The 19,178-nt window shown below is 39.2% G+C and overlaps 1 protein-coding gene and 1 long non-coding RNA gene across 2 annotated transcripts; one reads left to right on the top strand and one right to left on the bottom strand.

The window, feature by feature from the left end:
• The first annotated feature begins 1,733 nt into the window (after window positions 1-1,733).
• Window positions 1,734-6,670, top strand: LOC131326070 (uncharacterized). Its single transcript, XR_009199910.1, has 2 exons — window positions 1,734-5,898; window positions 6,334-6,670. It is a non-coding gene; the product is annotated as an uncharacterized LOC131326070 (long non-coding RNA).
• Window positions 6,671-8,059: 1,389 nt separating this feature from the next.
• LOC131326069 (ethylene-overproduction protein 1) lies at window positions 8,060-15,773 on the bottom strand. Its single transcript, XM_058358658.1, has 4 exons — window positions 13,059-15,773; window positions 11,179-11,470; window positions 10,417-10,726; window positions 8,060-8,711 (listed from the first exon to the last, which is right to left on the bottom strand). Exons 1-4 carry the CDS (start codon window positions 15,077-15,079, stop codon window positions 8,467-8,469), a joined length of 2,868 nt encoding a protein of 955 aa, XP_058214641.1. The 5' UTR covers window positions 15,080-15,773; the 3' UTR covers window positions 8,060-8,466.
• Between the last annotated feature and the right edge of the window lie 3,405 nt (window positions 15,774-19,178).

The raw sequence follows: 19,178 nt of genomic DNA, 5'->3' as shown, positions 1-19,178 counted from the left end.
CTTACTTTGGAATTGTTTTTATGATCCAATTTGTCCACATTGGAGAACTTGTCAATTAAAATGATTCTTCTAGGTTTCAAGCCAAACGGATACTTCTTGGTATTCAATCGGAGAAGATATATGTCGAAAAAAATTTGAAAAAAATGAGCCGGAAACACTTGATTACAACTTTAAAAGATTTTTTTCCTCCCGCCTTCTGGTCGTACTGTCGTAGTCCGTCATAACATCGTCGCCCGTCCAAGTCGATCTTCACCGTCGCCGTTCCGACCACTGAGTCAGCAGCCAGAGTTGTTTTTGCTACTCGGAGCTGGTGAACTCATCCACGCGGCCACATCCATCGTCTCTTTCTCTCTCTACAACAACGGGTGTTTGCCAGAACCACATCTGCAGCCAAGAATGTGAGAAACAATCTAAGGTACAATGGGTTGGGTGGTTGTTGCATCTAATTCAATTTCTATTGGCACAAATTATAATAGCTTTCCAGGTTTTGATTTTATATGGCTTACGGCGTTAGAAATCGATGCATGGTATATGCCTCCCACGTATTTGACATTTGGCTTCTGAAGGAAGTCCTTTTTCAACTTGAGGAGCTCTCGTTTGCAAGATGTGTTGGACAGATGTGGAAAGCGTGAGATGCCTCTTATTATTTTGAACTCCATTTCTGAATTCATAGCTTTCGCGGTTCGTTGTGCGTGGTAAGGCTTCCTCTAGAACCTTGTACTTGAAATGTGAGGTTAGACCGATCTTTATGTCGTATAAATCTACCAGACTCATTTTAGACTTGGCTCTTTTTAGCTTCAGATCATTTATTGTTTGCTTGTAATGGTTTCGCGTATTGCAATGCTTGAGAAAGACATTTCACTACAAAGAGGAAGAAGATGAATGAGGATCTAAAAGGCAAAGGGCCAGAGAAACGAGGACAGAGATGAGGGAGTACATAGTAGTAGTATAGATGGTAATTTGGGTGGGTGGGACCGAATCTTGGTGCTGGTGTGGAGAAGAGGAGAACATTGGGGCTTTCCTTTTTATTTATAGCCTAAGAACATGCCTTCAAGGCACAAAAAAGAGCTATCAAAGCTTAACCAAGACAAAACTGAACAAGGAGGGTTAGCCCTCCACTCAAGAGGAAGCTTGCCCTTCTTTGCCAAGGAGGCCACCTCATGCGCCACCCGATTTGCTGATCTTCTAACCCAGTTGAAAGAAATCCCCTGCTCTTGACCCAAATCTCTGATATCCATAATTATAGCTGCTACTTCCCATGGTAGAACTAATTCAGAAACGCTAAGCATAATCACCTGCTTGTTATCCGATTCTATCACCACTTGATTGATCCCCATTGGTTTAGATAGTTCAAACTCTTGTTTGTTGAGTGGATTACCATTTGATTTACACTGCTTTCTTGCAGGCATTAAACAATTTAGGGAGCGTGTACGTAGACTGTGACAAGCTGGATCTTGCTGCTGACTGCTACATGAATGCTCTCAATATCAACCATAATCGAGCACATCAGGGGCTGGCACGTGTATACCATCTCAAAAATCAGCGCAAAGCTGCATATGATGAGATGACAAAGTATATAGACAAGGCTAGGAGCCTAGGAGCAATGCATCAGCATATGAGAAACGTTCAGAGTACTGTGACCGTGACATGGCCAAGAGTGACCTGTGCATGGCTTCACAACTAGATCCTTTAAGGACATACCGATACCGAAACCGGGCAGCTGGTAAGTTACTTGAAAATTCAGTTACCACCTCCGTCACAAAATGTTTGTTTGGTCCGCAAAATGAAGACTTAAAAATAATACATTTTTTGAAGAAAAAATTCAAACTTTTTACATAAGTTGAAAGAACTCTTGAATATCTAGTAAATTGTTGAATATTTTTTTGAAAGATTGTACTATTTTAAGTTCTCATTTTGTGGACCGGACTAATATTTTGGTAAGGAGGGAGTATAATTTAAAATTGCTGCAGATCATTTCCAATCCATAGTACAAGTATCCATTTGTTTTTTGTGTTTGTTTTTTACATCTATGTTCCACTGTCATGCATATGCTCTGCAGCTCAATACCATGATCAATATATGTGTCTGTGAACGATCTTTGTTTACGGATCTTTGTCTGATGGAAAGATCGAATTCTATTGTATTGGTCATGTTTGTCTATGGTCATCAAGAATGTTTGAAATGCTGGATGCGAAATTTGTGCCTGGAAGTAAGCTTGATTAAGCCAAGTTCTTTAACATGTTGCCATCGGAAAACTAACTCAAGGGTCAACTCTTGAATGCACAAATTTAGAGTTCTTTGCAGTGAGGTTTCCTTATGGATAACCTTGAGAATGTGCATCATTTGCTGGTTGCTTTTGATTCAGGCTACTTGTTTCATTTTTCTGCTTTGATATGCTTCATGGCGAACTACCACTACCTATTAATCTTGATTTGGGTGTACTTTAGGTTTACACCATCCTCAATTATTGTCCAATTGGCAAAATTTGTGAGAAAAGGAAAGAGGCTAAGAGGGAAATGAAAACAAACTGAAGTGTTAAGTTTGGATAAAATAAAATAGAAACTAAAAACGAAATGGATAATGGCAGCTTTCCATCTTGTCTGGATAATTCATGAGGAAAAGAAGAGCAAGACGTGTTATTCTCTCCCTTGCTTGGAAAAGATAACAATAAATGACAAGATGGTAGATAGTTTTATTTTGTGCTAAATAGGGAAACGAATATGGTTTGTTCACATTTCTCTCCTCGAAAGCTATCTAAACAGGTGATTATGCATGAGAGAGTCCATTCCGTTTCCTTTCCTATAAAGTTACTCCATCTTTACTTTTTTTCTACTCTCAGCACCACCACTGCAGTGCTTTTGTTTCTCTTTCATTGCACCCCTAATTGAAGGCATCAGTCTTCTTAACTCGATGACCGAGTCATGTTGACAATCACCTACTAACTGATGGGGGTGAACACTTTGTTGATCCATAAATTGGCTTCTCGTTTCCCTAGTTTCGCTTTCTTATGTTTCTAGTAACACTTTCTCTTGTGAAGCTTTAAATATCTTGAACCTTGAGAGCAGTTTTTATATTTTAGTTTGGAAGGGGCAGAGTCTGCATGTTGCTCTACAAATCTGGGACAGGATTTCGCCATTTGAAATTGGGTTCACTTGCTTGTACAGAATGTATATGTTGCATCAAAGAGTCAAAAACTAACTTTTTCTCGAAAAGGACCATGCATTACTGCTGGTTTAAAAAGGAAGGTTTTGTTTCTTTATTTACAGTATGTAATGATTCTGTTGAAGTGTTCAGTACCCATGGCTTTTGGTGGGACTGAGCAGCCAGCAGCTAGTTGGTTTCCATTGGGAGCCTCACTCCAGATGTGAATAAGAACCTTAGTGCCGCAATTTCAGCGATACTTGCGACCAAGTTGTATGTTCCCAAGTCACGATTCTTTCTGAGATTCTATGACACCATGGCAAGCTATATCACGGCTTTTAACTATCCCTGAGAAACTGTTTACTGCAACACACTCATGTGTTTCTTGTTGCGTTCTTCCTGCTTGTTTAGGCCCATCAAAGTCAACAATATGCACAGTGTCTACATGCTTTACAATAGTCCTAGATAATGTAAATAAGCCCTTATTGTTCAGAACAATAGATAGTGCTTTTGTTGGTATCTCTACTTCTTAAGATTTCAGCATCTATGGTTTTCTTTTGCCCTTAGAAAGAACTTATGTTATGCCCTCTCTATTAGACTCTAGAGAATTTTACGAGACAGGTTTCTAGACACTCGTGCATGAAACACAGACTGTGCCATAAAGAATGACATGGAAAGATTAACCCTTTCAAGTGTCCTGAGGGAGAAACAGAGAAGTAAAGTCCCTGGTATCATATCTTGATTTCCATTTTCTCGATATACCTTCAGCAAGTGGAATTAAGGTTGAGATATTGTGAGTGCCTGAAACGCATTATCAGTGGAACTTGCTAAATACATGATCAAAAGTAGCACATTGTCATCATTGCCAAGTTCAGATTAGAAGTTTCTTTTATGGTAATACAATCCCAGTGTAATATGGTGCCTTTAAGTTTGAAACAAGAGCATAAGTCATAATGAAGGTCAACTCCTAGCTATTTTCCCAAGAACTTTCTACTCTGTCGAAATTCTGTATTAATGTGGACTTTTTAGTGAACTTTCTCCTTGGTAATGTGACCAGAAAATATTTGCGGGCATTTCCACTTCAGATTTGGGTCATGGTAGTTGCATGATGTCCATCAGTATGAAATTTTGGGGACATCAGCTTCCACTTGTTTCATTACGTGTGTCCAGTGTGGGTGTAGGTCTAAGCGTCAGTCCACGGATTTATCTCATTTATATCTCAAGGACAAGGAAACACGCCAAAATATTCGGATTCTATTTGTATATTTCTTTTATTTAATTGGTGTAATGGTGTTTAGAAGTTACCTTAGGGCATTTCATTAATTTTATAGGAGTCCTATGCCTAGTTCATGGTGAAATCCAATTACAAAATATGTTTGCTTGGTTAATGTCCAACTAAACATGCCAGACACATATCTCATACTCTTGTTGGATTGCCGAGTGTCCAACACGGTATTCAGTACATTTAGAAGGATCCACGTAACAAAGGGCCTCCCAGTTATCTGAAGTGCTTAAAAGTTTGTGGTACACTTCTAAGATACAAAAGAGGAAAGACTTTCACAGTCTTTGTCAGTAGTAGATATTTTGTGTTCAATATGAGCTTGATGTATTTCATCGTTACAAGTTGAACTGTCAAAAAGCTGCAATGTGTAGCTTGCGCCTTGCTTGAAATCATTCTACCTCTGAGCAAGAAAGGCTTGTCTATGAAGGATGGTTGTTATATGACACAGGCCATCACGAAGAAGCATTAGCAAAAGCTGAAGAGTCCATTTCTATCCAGAGATCCTTTGAAGCTTTTTTCCTAAAGGCATATGCTTTAGCTGATTCAAATCTTCTTATTGACCTGAAGGAGGTGTTATCTCCGGCTGATATTGGCTGTGTCTCATGGAAAGGGATAGGCAAGCCACTTCCCGAAGAAATTCTGCAAAAGACATTTGACGCATGTGACTGACTTCTTGCTTTACATTCGGACTCCTCCGTAGGCAATTCCATATCTGCCAATTGTGTTGCCGGAGAAGCTACGCCCGGAAGTTCTTCGCCAAGGGGGGCCTCCGGCTTAGGGACGGGTTCAGGAGCCATGGAAAAGTTCATGCTTTTGTGGGCAGTATAACAGAGTATTTTGCGCCTAATCTTTGTGCTGTTTTTGGAAGTGAAGTTGCTTTGAAGCTAATTGTGGGGACTGCTGGTGGTCTCTCAGCATTAGCTAATATGATTTTAGCCTCTTGGGTGCTAAGAAAATTATGGATTTGCAACGGTTTTTCTTGCTGAAATGCCCCAATTTTTTTATCTTCTGCAATAACACCTTTTAAGTGTCATTCGTGGTCGTTTCAAGTTCCTTGCCTTCCGATATGTGAATAGAAATCCAACAGGTAAGACTGGGAGATGTATTCGAGATGAGATAATTAGGGGGAGTGAACAGTGGCGAAAGAAGTCCTACTTGGCTGCAAAGCAGGGATCTGATTTGATCCATTTCCTATTTTCAAGCCGAAAGGAAGGAAAGATAGATGAGATTGCTGAGGCAAAGCTCTATGGAGTGAAGGATGCTGCTAGCTGTCGGAGGAGATTGCTATGGGGAATTGGGGGAAAATACAGGTGAAGAAGCCCGCGGACGATGAAGGCACTGTGATTAATTTGGTGGACTGGGACGAGGGGCGGGGCGAGAGGAGGGCCAAGCTGGAGGCCATTAAGAAACGGAGAGCCGTTTTTTAAGCGAACTAGTTTGGTTTGCTTGCTATCAAGAAGTGAAATTGGTCTGTGGTTATCGTTTTTAGTTTCTAAATGGTTTCAATAAGATAGATGTTATGAGTGTACTATTCAATGCTTGGAAATTTCAATTTGGGCGATTGTTGTACTGTAATTGAACATGACAACTTTTCTACTTTTTCTTTTGTTTTTCCATTATGCTGCTGTGGACTCTCACATAGTTGTGTTGCAGAACGTTAGCAGACTGTACATAGAATCCTGAATGTGATATCAAATACTAACACTGTTTCTTTTTTATGTCTCTATGCCAATCCTTTTTGCTGTTTGTCTGTCTTTTACAAGTTGATATAGTAGCCGCCCTCAAGTTTAAGTCCTGTTATATGTATGAATGTGGGTATAGTTATTGTCCCTGTTTGTATTAGGTTATCTTGCTGGTGCTTACCAAATCAACTGACATGGTTTTGCAGTCTACTTTTGCATATGTTTCAGATGGAGCCATGTTGTGATGGCAAGTTGGTCTTTGATGCTGGGAGAGTAGCTGCACTACTCGTGCTGGGCATCTCAGCTCCACTCCCGAATGAAAAGCATACCTTCAGTATTCCCCCTAGAATTTTTTAATATGCTGTCGAACTGCTAGCTAGGGAGGATTTCTCATGCTTTAAATGATGTCATGGACCAGGAAACTCTGTTGGCTTATTTGTATCATTGCAGTAGCTCCACAGTTATTTGTTCTGGGGAGTTTGACTTCAAAAGGAAAGAGTCATTCGTACCTGTTGAAGATGGTTCGACTAATAATGCCATCTATTGGAAATCTTGTTCTGCTGAATCCAATTGTATCATAGTTTTTAATAGCAACCTGAAAATCTGTCCATAGAAATTTATCAGAAACATGAAATAATATAGATGCAAGTGATTATTCACAAAACCATGAAGATATTTCACCCACTTTTTGAGTTCCCCGTTATTCACCCTTGGATCTTTTTATTATTGAGGTGTAGGGCAGCAAATGAACCGAGCCGTTCGTGAACTGTTCGAGCCTCAACTTGGTAAAGGCTCGTTCGAGTTCGATTTGGGTACTGTATGAGCCGAACCTGAACTTGATAGTATTCGACTCGATTAGGCTTGCGAACTTAGAATATATGTATATATCTCATAAAATTTCACATATAACCTTCAATATGTATAAAATCTTACATGTATATAATGAAAATTTTATAACTTGTACATGTATATGGACAAAATAAAAATTTTATTTGTAGTTCTAGAACTATATGCAAGCATAATAAATATATAATATTTTTGACTTGTTAAGGCTCGTGAACAAGGTCGAGTTATACTCAAACCTAGGGAAACTCGGCTCTACTTGGCTCGTCAAATTTTCATAGAGTTCAAGCTCGGCTTGAGTTTGCTTAGAAACTTAATAAATGAACTTGAACACTCTAAAGCTCAGCTCGATTCGGCTGATTTGCAGCCCTACTGAGATGGCACCTCCGGGTTAAAAGTCTCACAAGATCCCCATAAACAAATCCTCACAGAGGATCTAGATCCCTTTAATAAAAATGTAGTACTCCTATTAGTTTGAGATGTCCAAACTCAACACAACAGCCATCATCTGGGACAGGGGGTGTGTGCTGTGCAGCTTCGGGCTGCACAGCGTGCTACACGGCCTCCGGCGAGGCTTTTCCGATATCGGTCCGACGATCGGAGACGTTCACCGCGTAGAGCTCGTCGAGTTCTTCACGAGTATCAAAAATCAGCTCGATCAAATATCGTTAAGGGCCTCGTCCGAACATATATAACTTGAAAAAAAATGAATCCTAATGGATACGAAACATTGAATCAAAACCACTAAATCCATTTTTTCAAGTTATATATGTTCGGATGAGGCCCTTAACGATATTTGATCGAGCTAATTTTTGGTACTCAAGAAGAACTCGACGAGCTCTACACGGTGAACGTCTCCGATTGTCGGACCGATGCCGAAAAAGCCTCGCCGGAGGCCGTGCAGCACACTGTGCAGCACGAAGCTGCACAGCACACACCCCCTGTCCCATCATCTGATGCTCAAATCCAAAAGTTCTTTCCATGCTTACAGCGCGATCATATATCTAAGAATCATCAATTGATTGCTCAAAACAGATGAACAAGGGGATTCTTTTCTATCATTTACAAGTGAAAATGTAGCCTGGCAATAAATTCAAAGGAAGCCACAACAGAAAAAAATTTGCAGTACATTGAAGACCTCTCGGAGGCCAATTTAATTTACATGTTTCTTTTGAATGTTGATGACTTTGTTTAGCACCATCCCAACTCACTGCTGGAGTGATCCAACAGCTACACAAATCATGCCTTTGGAGCATTTCGCCTCATAAATTCATCAAATGACTAAATACCGGAACTGCTTATATTCATGAATATATACATGTACAGAGACAAATCGTTTCCATCTGATCCTGTTTTTCCTTTAAAGCATCGATTCTCTCTTCCTTTAGTTTCTTCTTTCTTCGAGGCCACTGCAAATCCAGACCTGGATCTTTCCAAAATCCAGAAAAACAAAACACACTGACTAGAACCGGCCTTGTCTGCAACAAAAAAATTGGGGTCCACATGATGATTAGCACTCTAGCTCCTTTCCTTTTGCTGTTGTTCATCGGAGGGCTCTCGTGCTCTTTGATAAAGCTCGATTGTATCTGTATGGCTTGGATCAAGACAAAGAGCCGCCTCACAATCACGGCGCGTGGAAATGTAGTCACCCATTGAGTCGTGGAATGCGGCACGAAGGTGGAGCAGCTGTAGATCTGGCTTGAAAGAAATGGCCTTGGAGAGTTCTGATATGGCTTCAGCTTCCTTATGGTCATCCATTAGAACTGAAAGGCATGATTTGAGATATTATTTTCGGCTAGATAAAAGGGAGGGGGGATCCATGGAAAGAAAGTAAATAGTTGTTTACTTCACATGTACACAACAACAAAAAACCGAGAAGAGAAATCCAACCCAAAGCATTTCCCAAGAAGTTATCGACATGAGTCACATTGTGACAAAGTATAAAATTTAAAATATAATGAGATACTTTCTCTGATACTTACAAGGTCTGTATGTTCATTTTTCTTTACTTTCACCATCATCGTCATTCCAACCAGGGTCATCCAACCCCTCGTCATCACCCCCAATTGTCCAAAGTCTCATTGAGATTCTTTTGGATTCTTGCATAGCTCGATTTAATAGGGTTACAACCCAAACTAGAAAAAGTACCGTGAAAGAGGTTCCTTGGCCATTCAATGAGTCCATGAGTTACCATAGATAGAAACTTGGACAGAAACAGCTTTCCGCCCATTCATTTTTCTTTTATAATGAAGCTTTCCAGCAAACATACTCAGCTAAATACCATAGATTGATGGAATTATGAAAGAAACTTCATAAGTTGCTAACATAAGTAGCACTCAATACTTGATCCCATCCCTTCCAAACCACAAAATTCATACTTTAGCACATGTGACAGGAGGAGACTTGCAACAGTTATAGATACGACAAATTCATCCATAAAGCCTAGGAAGTCATTAGAGTCTTCCAGAAAGCCAGCAAATTTAAAAAAACAAATTGAGAAGAAGGTGATGTGGGGTAACCTCTTTAGTTTTCCTCAACTACGTTTGATTGTAAGAGTGTGATCATATTTTAGTTGAGTTTTTTTGGCCAAGTTTCACACTTGTCTGTCTCTGGTCCTGAGAGGGTTCTTTTAGTTTTTGGCCTAGCCTCGCAGGCCAGTCTCTTCTCTGTTGCTTCATAGAGAGGAGGCAGCTTTGCTCGGTCATATTCATGATTTCCCTTTTGGGATGTGGCCAGAGCATTATTACAAACAATGGTTGGGAATCCAGTCTACAACATAGAGAGCAATGCTACCATACGGTTATGCTGTGTTAAATTAGGAGACCTGATTATGATGGGGCTAAGGATGTATAGGACATTCTCAAGGTTATCCACAGGGAAACCTCACTGCAAAGAACTCTAAACTGTGCATGCAAGAGTTGACCCTTGAGTTAGTTTTCTGATGGGCAAAATGTTAAAGAACTTGGCTTAATCAAGCTTACTTCCAGGCATAAATTTCGCCTCCAGCATTTCAAAGATTCTTGATGACCATAGACAAACACGACCAGTAAAATAGAATTCGATCTTTCCACAAAGATCCGTAAACAAAGATCCAGCACAGACATATAGATTGATCATGGTATTGAGTCGCAGAACATATGCATGACAGTGGAACATCGATGTAAAAAGAAAAACAAAAACAAATGGATACTTGCAATATGGATCGAAAATGATATGCAGCAATTAAATTATACTCCCTCCTTCCCAAAATATTAGTCCGGTCCGCAAAATGAGAGCTTAAAATAGTACAATTTTTTCATTAAAAAATCAAAAGAAATTTCAACAATTTACTAGATATCAACGAGTTCTTTCAACTTGTGTAAAAAGTATGAATTTTTTCTTCAAAAAATATAATTTTTAAGTCCTTGTTTTGCGGACTAGACAAACATTTTTTGATGGAGGTGGTAACTGAATTTTCAAGTAACTTACCAGCTGCTCGGTATCGGTATGGGTATGTCCTTAAAGGATCTAGTTGTGAAGCCATGCACAGATCACTCTTAGCCATGTCACGGTCACAGTACTCTGAACGTTTCTCATATGCCGATGCATTGCTCCTAGCCTTGTCTATATACTTTGTCATCTCATCATATGCAGCTTTGCGCTGATTTTTGAGATGGTATACACGTGCCAGCCCCTGATGTGCTCGTGTATGCTTGATATTGAGAGCATTCATGTAGCAGTCAGCAGCAAGATCCAGCTTGTCACAGTCTACATACACGCTCCCTAAATTGTTTAAAGCCTGCAAGAGAGCAGTGGTAATCCACTCAACCAACAAGAGTTTGAATTATCTAAAAAACTGCTAATTTTTCTCTTAATAGAATTTAGCTTTGTTTTGGTCAAAATTTTATACTTCTCTGAATCATCTTCACGATTGGAATTTTAGTAAGAGTAAAAGGTTTGACCAGAAGCTCAAAAAAGTTGATGAGAAGACCAAACTTCGCCAAAAGCCAACTTTCTTTGCTTATTTTTCCTTTTCTGAATGATTGTCAGAATCAGTCAAGTTTATTTACACTTGTGACGCATCTCGTCTAGACGAATCAAAAATAGAAAGTTTTGTACCGGAAGATTGCAAATAAGCCAAGTACCGGAAAAAAAAAAAAAAGAGAGTTAATAGAGTCCAAATTTTAATCGCATTAGAGAGAGTGTACATGCTTTATTCTTTTGTATAAGCATGCCGGAGAGAATACATACTTGTCCTTTTCTAAGGCCATCTGAGGGGCATCTAAGAGCTTCTTCGAGAAGTTGGATAACGAACGATGACGACTCCGTATCAAGATTTGAATCAGCTAAAGCATATGCTTTTAGGAAAAAAGCTTCAAAGGATCTCTGGATAGAAATGGACTCTTCAGCTTTTGCTAATGCTTCTTCGCGATGGCCTGTGTCATATAACAACCATCCTTCATAGACAAGCCTTTCTTGCTCAGAGGTAGAATGATTTCGAGCGAGGCGCAAGCTACGCATTGCAGCTTTTTGACAGTTCAACCTGTAACGATGAAATACATCAAGCTCATATAAAACACAAAATATCTAATACTGACGAAGACCATGAAAGTCTCTCCTCTTTTGTATCATACAAGTGTACCACAAATTTTTAAGCACTTCAGATAACTGGGAGGCCCTATGTTACGTGGATCCTTCTAAATGTACAAAATACCGCGTTGGACACTCGGCAATCCAACAAGAGTATGAGATACATGTCTGACATGTTGAGTTGGACATTAACCAAGCAAACATATTTTGTAATTGGATTTCACCATGAACTAGGCATAGGACTCCTATAATATAAACGAAATGCCCAAAGGTAACTTCTAAACACCATTAAACCAATTAAGTAAAAGAAATATACCAATAAAATCCGAATATTTTGGCGTGTTTCTGTGTCCTTGAGATATAAATGAGAAATCCGTGCTCTGACGCTTAGACCTACACCCACACTGGACACACGTATGAAACAAGTGGAAGCTGATGTCCCAAAAATTTCACACTGATGGACATTTCACAACTACCCTGACCCTATAGCTTTGGATTAAACAACTCTTCTTTCTTGCCAATTGGACATTGAAAGCCTTGATGGCATCTTAAGTGGAAATGCCAGCAATTATTTTCTGGTTACAGTACCAAGGAGAAAGTTGACTAAAAAGTCCACATTGATACAAAATTTCGACAGAGTAGAGAAAGTTCTATGGGAAAATAGCTGGGAGTTGACCTTCATTATGGCTTATGCTCTTGTTTCAAACTTAAAGGCACCTTATTACACTTGGATTGTATTACCATAAAAGAAACTTCTAATCTGAACTTGGCAATGACAATGTGCCACTTTAGATCATGTATTTAGCTAGTTCCACTGATAATGTGTTTCAGGCACTCACAATATCTCAACCTTAATTCCACTTGCTGAAGGTATATCGATAAAATGGAAACCAAGATATGATACCAGGGACTTTACTTCTCTTTTTCTCCCTCAGGACACTTGAAAGGGTTAATCTTTCCATGTCATTCTTTATGGCACAGTCTATGTGTTTCATGCACGAGTGTCTAGAAACCCGCCTCGTTAAATTCTCTAGAACACAAAGGCAGATACCGGTTCTTCGTAGGTCAGCCGTCAGTGGCATTGATCACAATCAATAGCAATTTCTTGTCATTTAAACCCCATCAAAACCAAAGAAATAATGAAAGAAAACCAATCAAAGAAATAAATAAACAAGTTCATAACCATCGGTGCAGTTCATTATTGGCTCTTTTCTACCACAAATGAACACCATTCATGCTTCACCTGTAGTAGTAAGGATTCATAGTTCTGCATCATTGGTCGATAATCTCCCCAAAAGTTCAAATTTAAAATGATTGACTTGCATACTGTAGTGATTCCCAATGTTTGCTGAAAGATACACTGAGAATGATCACAAGGCATCAAAAGTTTTATTCTAGGCTAAAGCATCCCACTGTTATTATGGACCCAGAAGAGCAGAAAGAATATGCTTGTCACAGAACCACTTGATTTTCATAGCTAAAATGGCCGGAAAGAATCATAATGCATTAAGAGAACTGAAATTTGAGCTAGCCATACTTACCGTAATAGGAGGAGAGACTGACGGAAGCGTACAAGGCTTTTCCCCGGATCATTTGCTAACATGTGGTGCACAACAGCTAGAGAACCGATATCATCAACGCAGGACCACCGATCATAAAGCTGCATCCAGCAATCAGCTTGACTCCACTGCTGAACATGGTGGCGGAGGAGCTCTACCAAGTGGTCCCCATGCAACTTTCCATGGAACATCATGTAATTAGGCTCAAAGGTCAGAATTGCCCGGACATCTATCAAGGCATGTTCATAATCCCCCATTGAAATTGAAAACCAAGCACGCAGTTCAAGACAGTCAGGAGAGACCCTAAAACCAATTATTCTGTTGATCTCTTGGATGGCTGCTTCAATATTACTTTCCTCCATCATCAAAACAGCCCTATACTTGAACGGGTAAGAAAGAGTGGGGTCTAATTCAGTTGCTGTATCCAAGTCCATCATCTTCTCTTTCCCACTACAGTATAGAGATCGCTCTTGATACATCCACCCGGTTGGTGAATAATCAGAAACGAGTGAGTTCATCATTTTGTAAGCTTCATATTTATGACCACGCTTATACTTAGCCCTTGCAACCCCTACTAATGAATAAACATGACCGGCCTCAACTGCTTCTTCAAACCACTTCTGCGCATCCTTGAATTCCTGCCTTTCAAGCATTACACAACCCAACTGGTGAAATGCAAGTTGTTTTTGCCAGCTTTCAGATGCACACTCTCCCAACCTCTCCAATAGCATAACTGTCATATTCGATTTCATATCATCGTCCATAGCAATTTGGCTTAAAAAGTAGTACAATAAAAATGAAGCATGTCCAGCTATAGCTAATCTTTCCCTAGCCTCTGCACTACAAAAGAATCTCGTCACATTTGGGTTGTGTACTGAACTCGGTAGCTCCCTCATAAATACTTGCAAGCAAGCGGCCACCAAAAGGTGCGCGGTCTCATCCAATCCATACTCAATAAGTAACATTGCTCTCTCCATGTCACAAACCAGGGATGCTAGATATGCATCACAAGCAGTCTTCATCTCCTCGCAACAAAACCTGTTTGCCAAGGAGAGAAGCTCCAAAACCACATCTGGTTCAAAAGAATCCACACTTTTTTCCCGGCTAAATATCTCAGCAGCTCTCATACCCTTTACAGAAATCCCATTTAGTGAAAAATTAATCTTTTCTCTACGTGACTCCGAAAAGCTACCGTACAACATTTGTTTGAATGGTCTCGAAAGAGAAGCAATGTTATATCTAATACACCTTACCTCATCATCACCAATACAAAACGACATATCAAAATCTTCCTCTGAAGTCGAACATTCACCATCTCCCATCGAAATTTCAACATCGGTATCCTGCCTACGACTTTGGGAGCATGTACACAGATCATAGACCGATTCTGGATTATACCCAGAAACCAAACTATTCTTTGGGCATTCTATATTCCTCCCACAACAGTCCATTGATGATGTCCCAATTAACTCGTCCTCTCTCCTCTCAAACCTCAACCACGATGATAGCACAACCTTAGAATGGACATCAACCGCGTGCTGCCTTGCTGATCGGAGGCTTCTCCGGAACAATTTCGGATCTGGTAGCCCCCGAAAAATTGCACATTGCTCGAGATACACCCCCGATTTCTCGAATTGGGGACAACTCTCGATTCTCCGGTACACACTAGCCAGGGTATTGACAAAATCGACAGATTTAAGACACGGTTCGATTAGGGGCTCGAGCAAATCCGATTGCGGAAGGCCATAGGTAGCCAGGGCTTCAGCTAAAACAGTGTTGTTGTTGTCAACCTGGACATTGTTGGTTTGGAAACTCCGAGTCGATTTCGACCTAATTGAATTGACCCTCAGATGGTCTTGGAGGTGTTGGAGAAACTTTTCCCCCACGCTTCCAACTCCACCGCCACCGCCTGTGCCGGATGAATTAAGGGCATAAACTTGTGTGCCTTTACACCCTTCCATTATCTTCAAGCTACGCATCGTGGCAAATATATTGTTCTGCATCTTCCCCCAATTCTCAAATCGGTGCAAATTAAACCCTAGCTATCTTTTTCCGGTCTTGGTCTTGGGTGGCGTATGCTGGTGTGCCCTTATCCGTTCAATCTTTTGTAATCCTTTATAAAGATTAACACGTTTCTTTTTGCCAAGAAAAAAAAAACCTAGCTCTCTGTGTAATTCGGATATACAGAAATCTCTATGGAAAGATCTGAATGCATAAATAAGGAGCTGAAAAGGTACCTCTTTGGGGCTGCAAACACCACCGTGTTTTGTTTAGAGAGAGAAATCGAGAGCATTGGTGGTGTTTTGCTTGCTTTTAGTTTCTCTCTCTCTCTCTCTCTCTCTCTCTCTCTCTCTCTCTCTCTTTTCGTTTTCCCGAGAAAATTTGAGGGAAAAGAAAAAATGAATGTTTTTGTGATCTCAATTGGCCTTCCAACCAGACATTGACAAGAGAGGGGTGGCCGTTTGAACGACCACTCTCTCTTCTCTCTCTCTCTCTAAATATATATCTGTATGTAACACGTATACGCACAAGCTTTCTCTCTCCTGTTTTTCTCTTTCTTCGTCTTCGTCTACCCCTGGTAATGTCCGTGTGTAAAACCCGTCAGAAATGGGGAGCCTCTCTCTCTCTCCCATTTCTCTCTCTACATTTTCAGAGACGAAACTCTCGCGCCTGTCACGGACGATGGGTTTCGCACACTGAATGTCCAATCGCGTGAGGTGCACTTCGGGTTTTGATTGGGGAAACACTTTACACGCGTTCATATGCGCGTGTGGGAGGCGCAGGATAATGTGTTCTGGTGATGGATTTTTTGTGAAGTTTTATGTTGTACGAACATAAAACCTTTGTTTAGTTCCAGATTAGGCCCAAAAAAAAAAAGCTAATGACAGATTTGGTCTTGTTATTCATGTATGTATTTGCTTGGCTGAAATGGTAATGTGGGTAAGACTTTGTTAGATTTTTTAAATGACAAATTTAAAAATTACACCTGAATTTTGCACCAAATGTCACAGAAACGTCTAAACTTAAATTTATTTTAATTAAACACATGTCCTAATAAAATTCCTAAATTTAGACACCTGAACTTAAGTTTATTTCAATTGAACACTTGTACTAACAAAATTCCCAAATTTAGATCCCCGTCGTTATACTACGTTCCAAAAATTGCTGACATGGCATCTCCAATCCATTTAAGTTGCCTCATTGTACATGTTTTTAACAAGGGACGATGCACCCAAGCGAAACCCATAGGCAGCCTTCAGGTGTCTAGGGTTGAAGTGAGGGAGATGGTGGAACACTAGGCAGACTTCTAGGGAGAGAAATGGAGGGAAATCAATTAGGTTAAGGTCATTTTCCCTCCAAACCATAATTTTTTTGCCCAAACCTATTTCTTCTTTCTGCTCGACATACTTCTAATGATGGGTTTCACTTTGGTGCATCGTCTCCTGTTGGAAACATGTGCAATAGAGCAACTTAAACGGGTTGGAGATGTCATATCAGCAATTTTTGGAACGGAGTATAATGACGGGGGTTTAAATTTGGAGATTTTGTTAATACAGGTGTTTAATTGAAATGAACTTAAGTTCAGGTGTCTAAATTTGGGAATTTTGTTAGTATATGTGTTTAATTGAAATAAACTTAAGTTCAGATATCTCTGTGACATTTGTAACAAAGTTCATGTGCCATTTTGAAAATTTTCCATTTTTAAATTCATGTTTGGTAGTGTTCTGTCTTTTTTTAAGCGAAACACCATGGAGACCGATGGAAAAAGAGAGCAGACGGTGACTAGATAATTATGGGGCCCACTTTAAAATCTCACCCAAATGATTCAAATCGTTGATATTTTTGAAATATTTTTTCAAATGACCCCGTAAATTTTCTGGTCAATTGGTTAACAAAACAAGCTTTAGCATAGCTAGTTTTCACAATGAAATCTGATTGTATCAAATAGTTTAATCATAAAAATAATCAGGTTTGTAACATTTGCACTCTCTCCTCCAGAGTTTTAAAAGTCGTTTGTCTAGGTTGACTAGTCTCGTCTAGGCGTTAGGTGGTGGTTCAACACCTAGATAAGGCAGCCAACTAGTTGATGCCTAGGCGCTCAACTAGTTGACGCCTAGGCGCTCAGCGGCCCTTTTCCGCCCGACTGATGCCTAGTGATTTTTGGAACATTGTTCTCTCTGTACCTTTACTTCTCAATATAAATAAATAAATAAATAAATAACCCATTTAAGTGGCTTAATAATCACTAATTGGAGATAACATTTGACTTGAAGAGAGGGAGTGATGTGACTCCACCAGCCTTCAACTAACAAACATTTAAATGGAGGGTTAAAGGCATAATCCAGTTTCAAGTTAAGTATTATTGAATGATATCATGGGCTAGATATTGTCTCCGATCTCCATAATGTCTCAAAGGGCCATCAAGAGCTAATTATTATTTAGTAAATACGTAGCGTAACCTAACTGTGGGCCGCCACATTAACTAGCCTAATTTTTTTTTTCTTTGTCCTTTGTTTTAAACTTTCTTTTTGGATTGGATAAAGGTTTTTAGATTGGTTTGTCTTCTTGATGAGATGAATTTGAGAATTAAAACGTTACGACAAAGAGAAAAAAAATTCTTTCTAAAGACGAAAAAAGTTTTAAGAAGATTTTTATTGTGTTTTATGTTGTTTTATCTGAATTTTATATATTCAACTTTGGTCTATATTTTGTGACTTTTTGATTCCTCTAGCATAAACAAATGCCCCAAATTTTTTTGGCAAAAACTAAATAAAAAATTATTACAACTAAGACAAATTAATAAATTTAGGTGAAGTCAAAAGGGATGTAGAAGCTAATTAATTTTTGGCAGATCTGAGTTTTTTCCACACCGCGATGAAGAATAAAGTCAAAAAGATTTCGATACCAAATATTGCTTTCATAAAATAATCTTATACTTCTCTCCTCATGTAGATATGTAATTAGATCTCCAATGCCTACGTTGAATATCGAAATCTATCTCAACAAAGTATATTATGTCACATGACGGATATATATAAACACTTCAAGGCTTATAAAATGAATGGCTCAAATGGTTGAATGACTGTGATGAATTATATTTTATGTCACATGACGAACCACGCGAAAGATCTTTCACAGGTAAAAATCTTGATTCCTATTTTTCTATATTAATTATGGACTTAAGCAAACCACTCCACTCATATATACCCTATTTTACATGTCGAAAATAGAAACTCAATTTAGAGTCTATTTTACATCTCTATTTAATTTGTTATCTTCACTTTATATTTCAAGCTAGCATGTGGTGAGGTGATGAATAAATTGGAAAATCCAAAAGAAAATGCAATACTAATTGGGCGGCAGTGGCGTGTTGTTTGTAATAATCCATCATAATAGCCATGACGGTGGAAACATTCTGCAGAATTAGCTTAATGAAACAAAAAGCAATCAGTACGTCTAACTAACATGATTAACACTCATCACCTCAATTAAGACATAGCTAGATGACAATATCCAAGATATTTAAAAAAGAAAAGAAAAGAAGTAAAAGTAATGTAGCATTAATTAGCCATATTCATGCGGACCCCGAAAATTTGATCCGCGAGGTTCATGTGGTAGAGTTTTTTTTTTTTTTTTCCGTATTCATGAGGGGAGGTTAGTAAGTTAATCCACGTGGAGTTAAGAGGTTGGTCATAGCCCTGAACTCCAACCAACCGTCCCTCTTTTGGTTTGAACGCAGCCTTCACTACAAAAGGCGGTGGGTGATGCCAACTGAGTTAAAAGCTCATTGTAACTCAATTGGCATGTTGTAGAAGTTGACCAGTAGTTCAAGTGTGAAAAACGTTGTGTATCCAAAACATCACCAAGTTGGGGTGTTTTCGGTGGATAATAACTTAAGAATCACTTGTTGAAAAATATCAAGTTATTTCCACTAACCAATAAGTTGTTGAAAAATGTCAATGTTGTTTTCACTAACCAATAAGCTGTTGAAAAACTTTAAGTTTGTGTGAGCGAGAGTTGTTGAAAAATACTAAGTTCTTTCCACTGATGAATAAGTTGTAGATGTTATGCAAAACTCGTTGGTTAGTGTAAACAAGAAGC

The sequence above is a fragment of the Rhododendron vialii genome, chromosome 5a (genome assembly GCF_030253575.1).
Source record: "Rhododendron vialii isolate Sample 1 chromosome 5a, ASM3025357v1".
Classification (NCBI taxonomy): domain Eukaryota; kingdom Viridiplantae; phylum Streptophyta; class Magnoliopsida; order Ericales; family Ericaceae; genus Rhododendron; species Rhododendron vialii.
The sequence above is the reverse complement of the archived record's forward strand: the minus strand, read 5'-3'. Positions and strand labels throughout refer to the sequence as shown.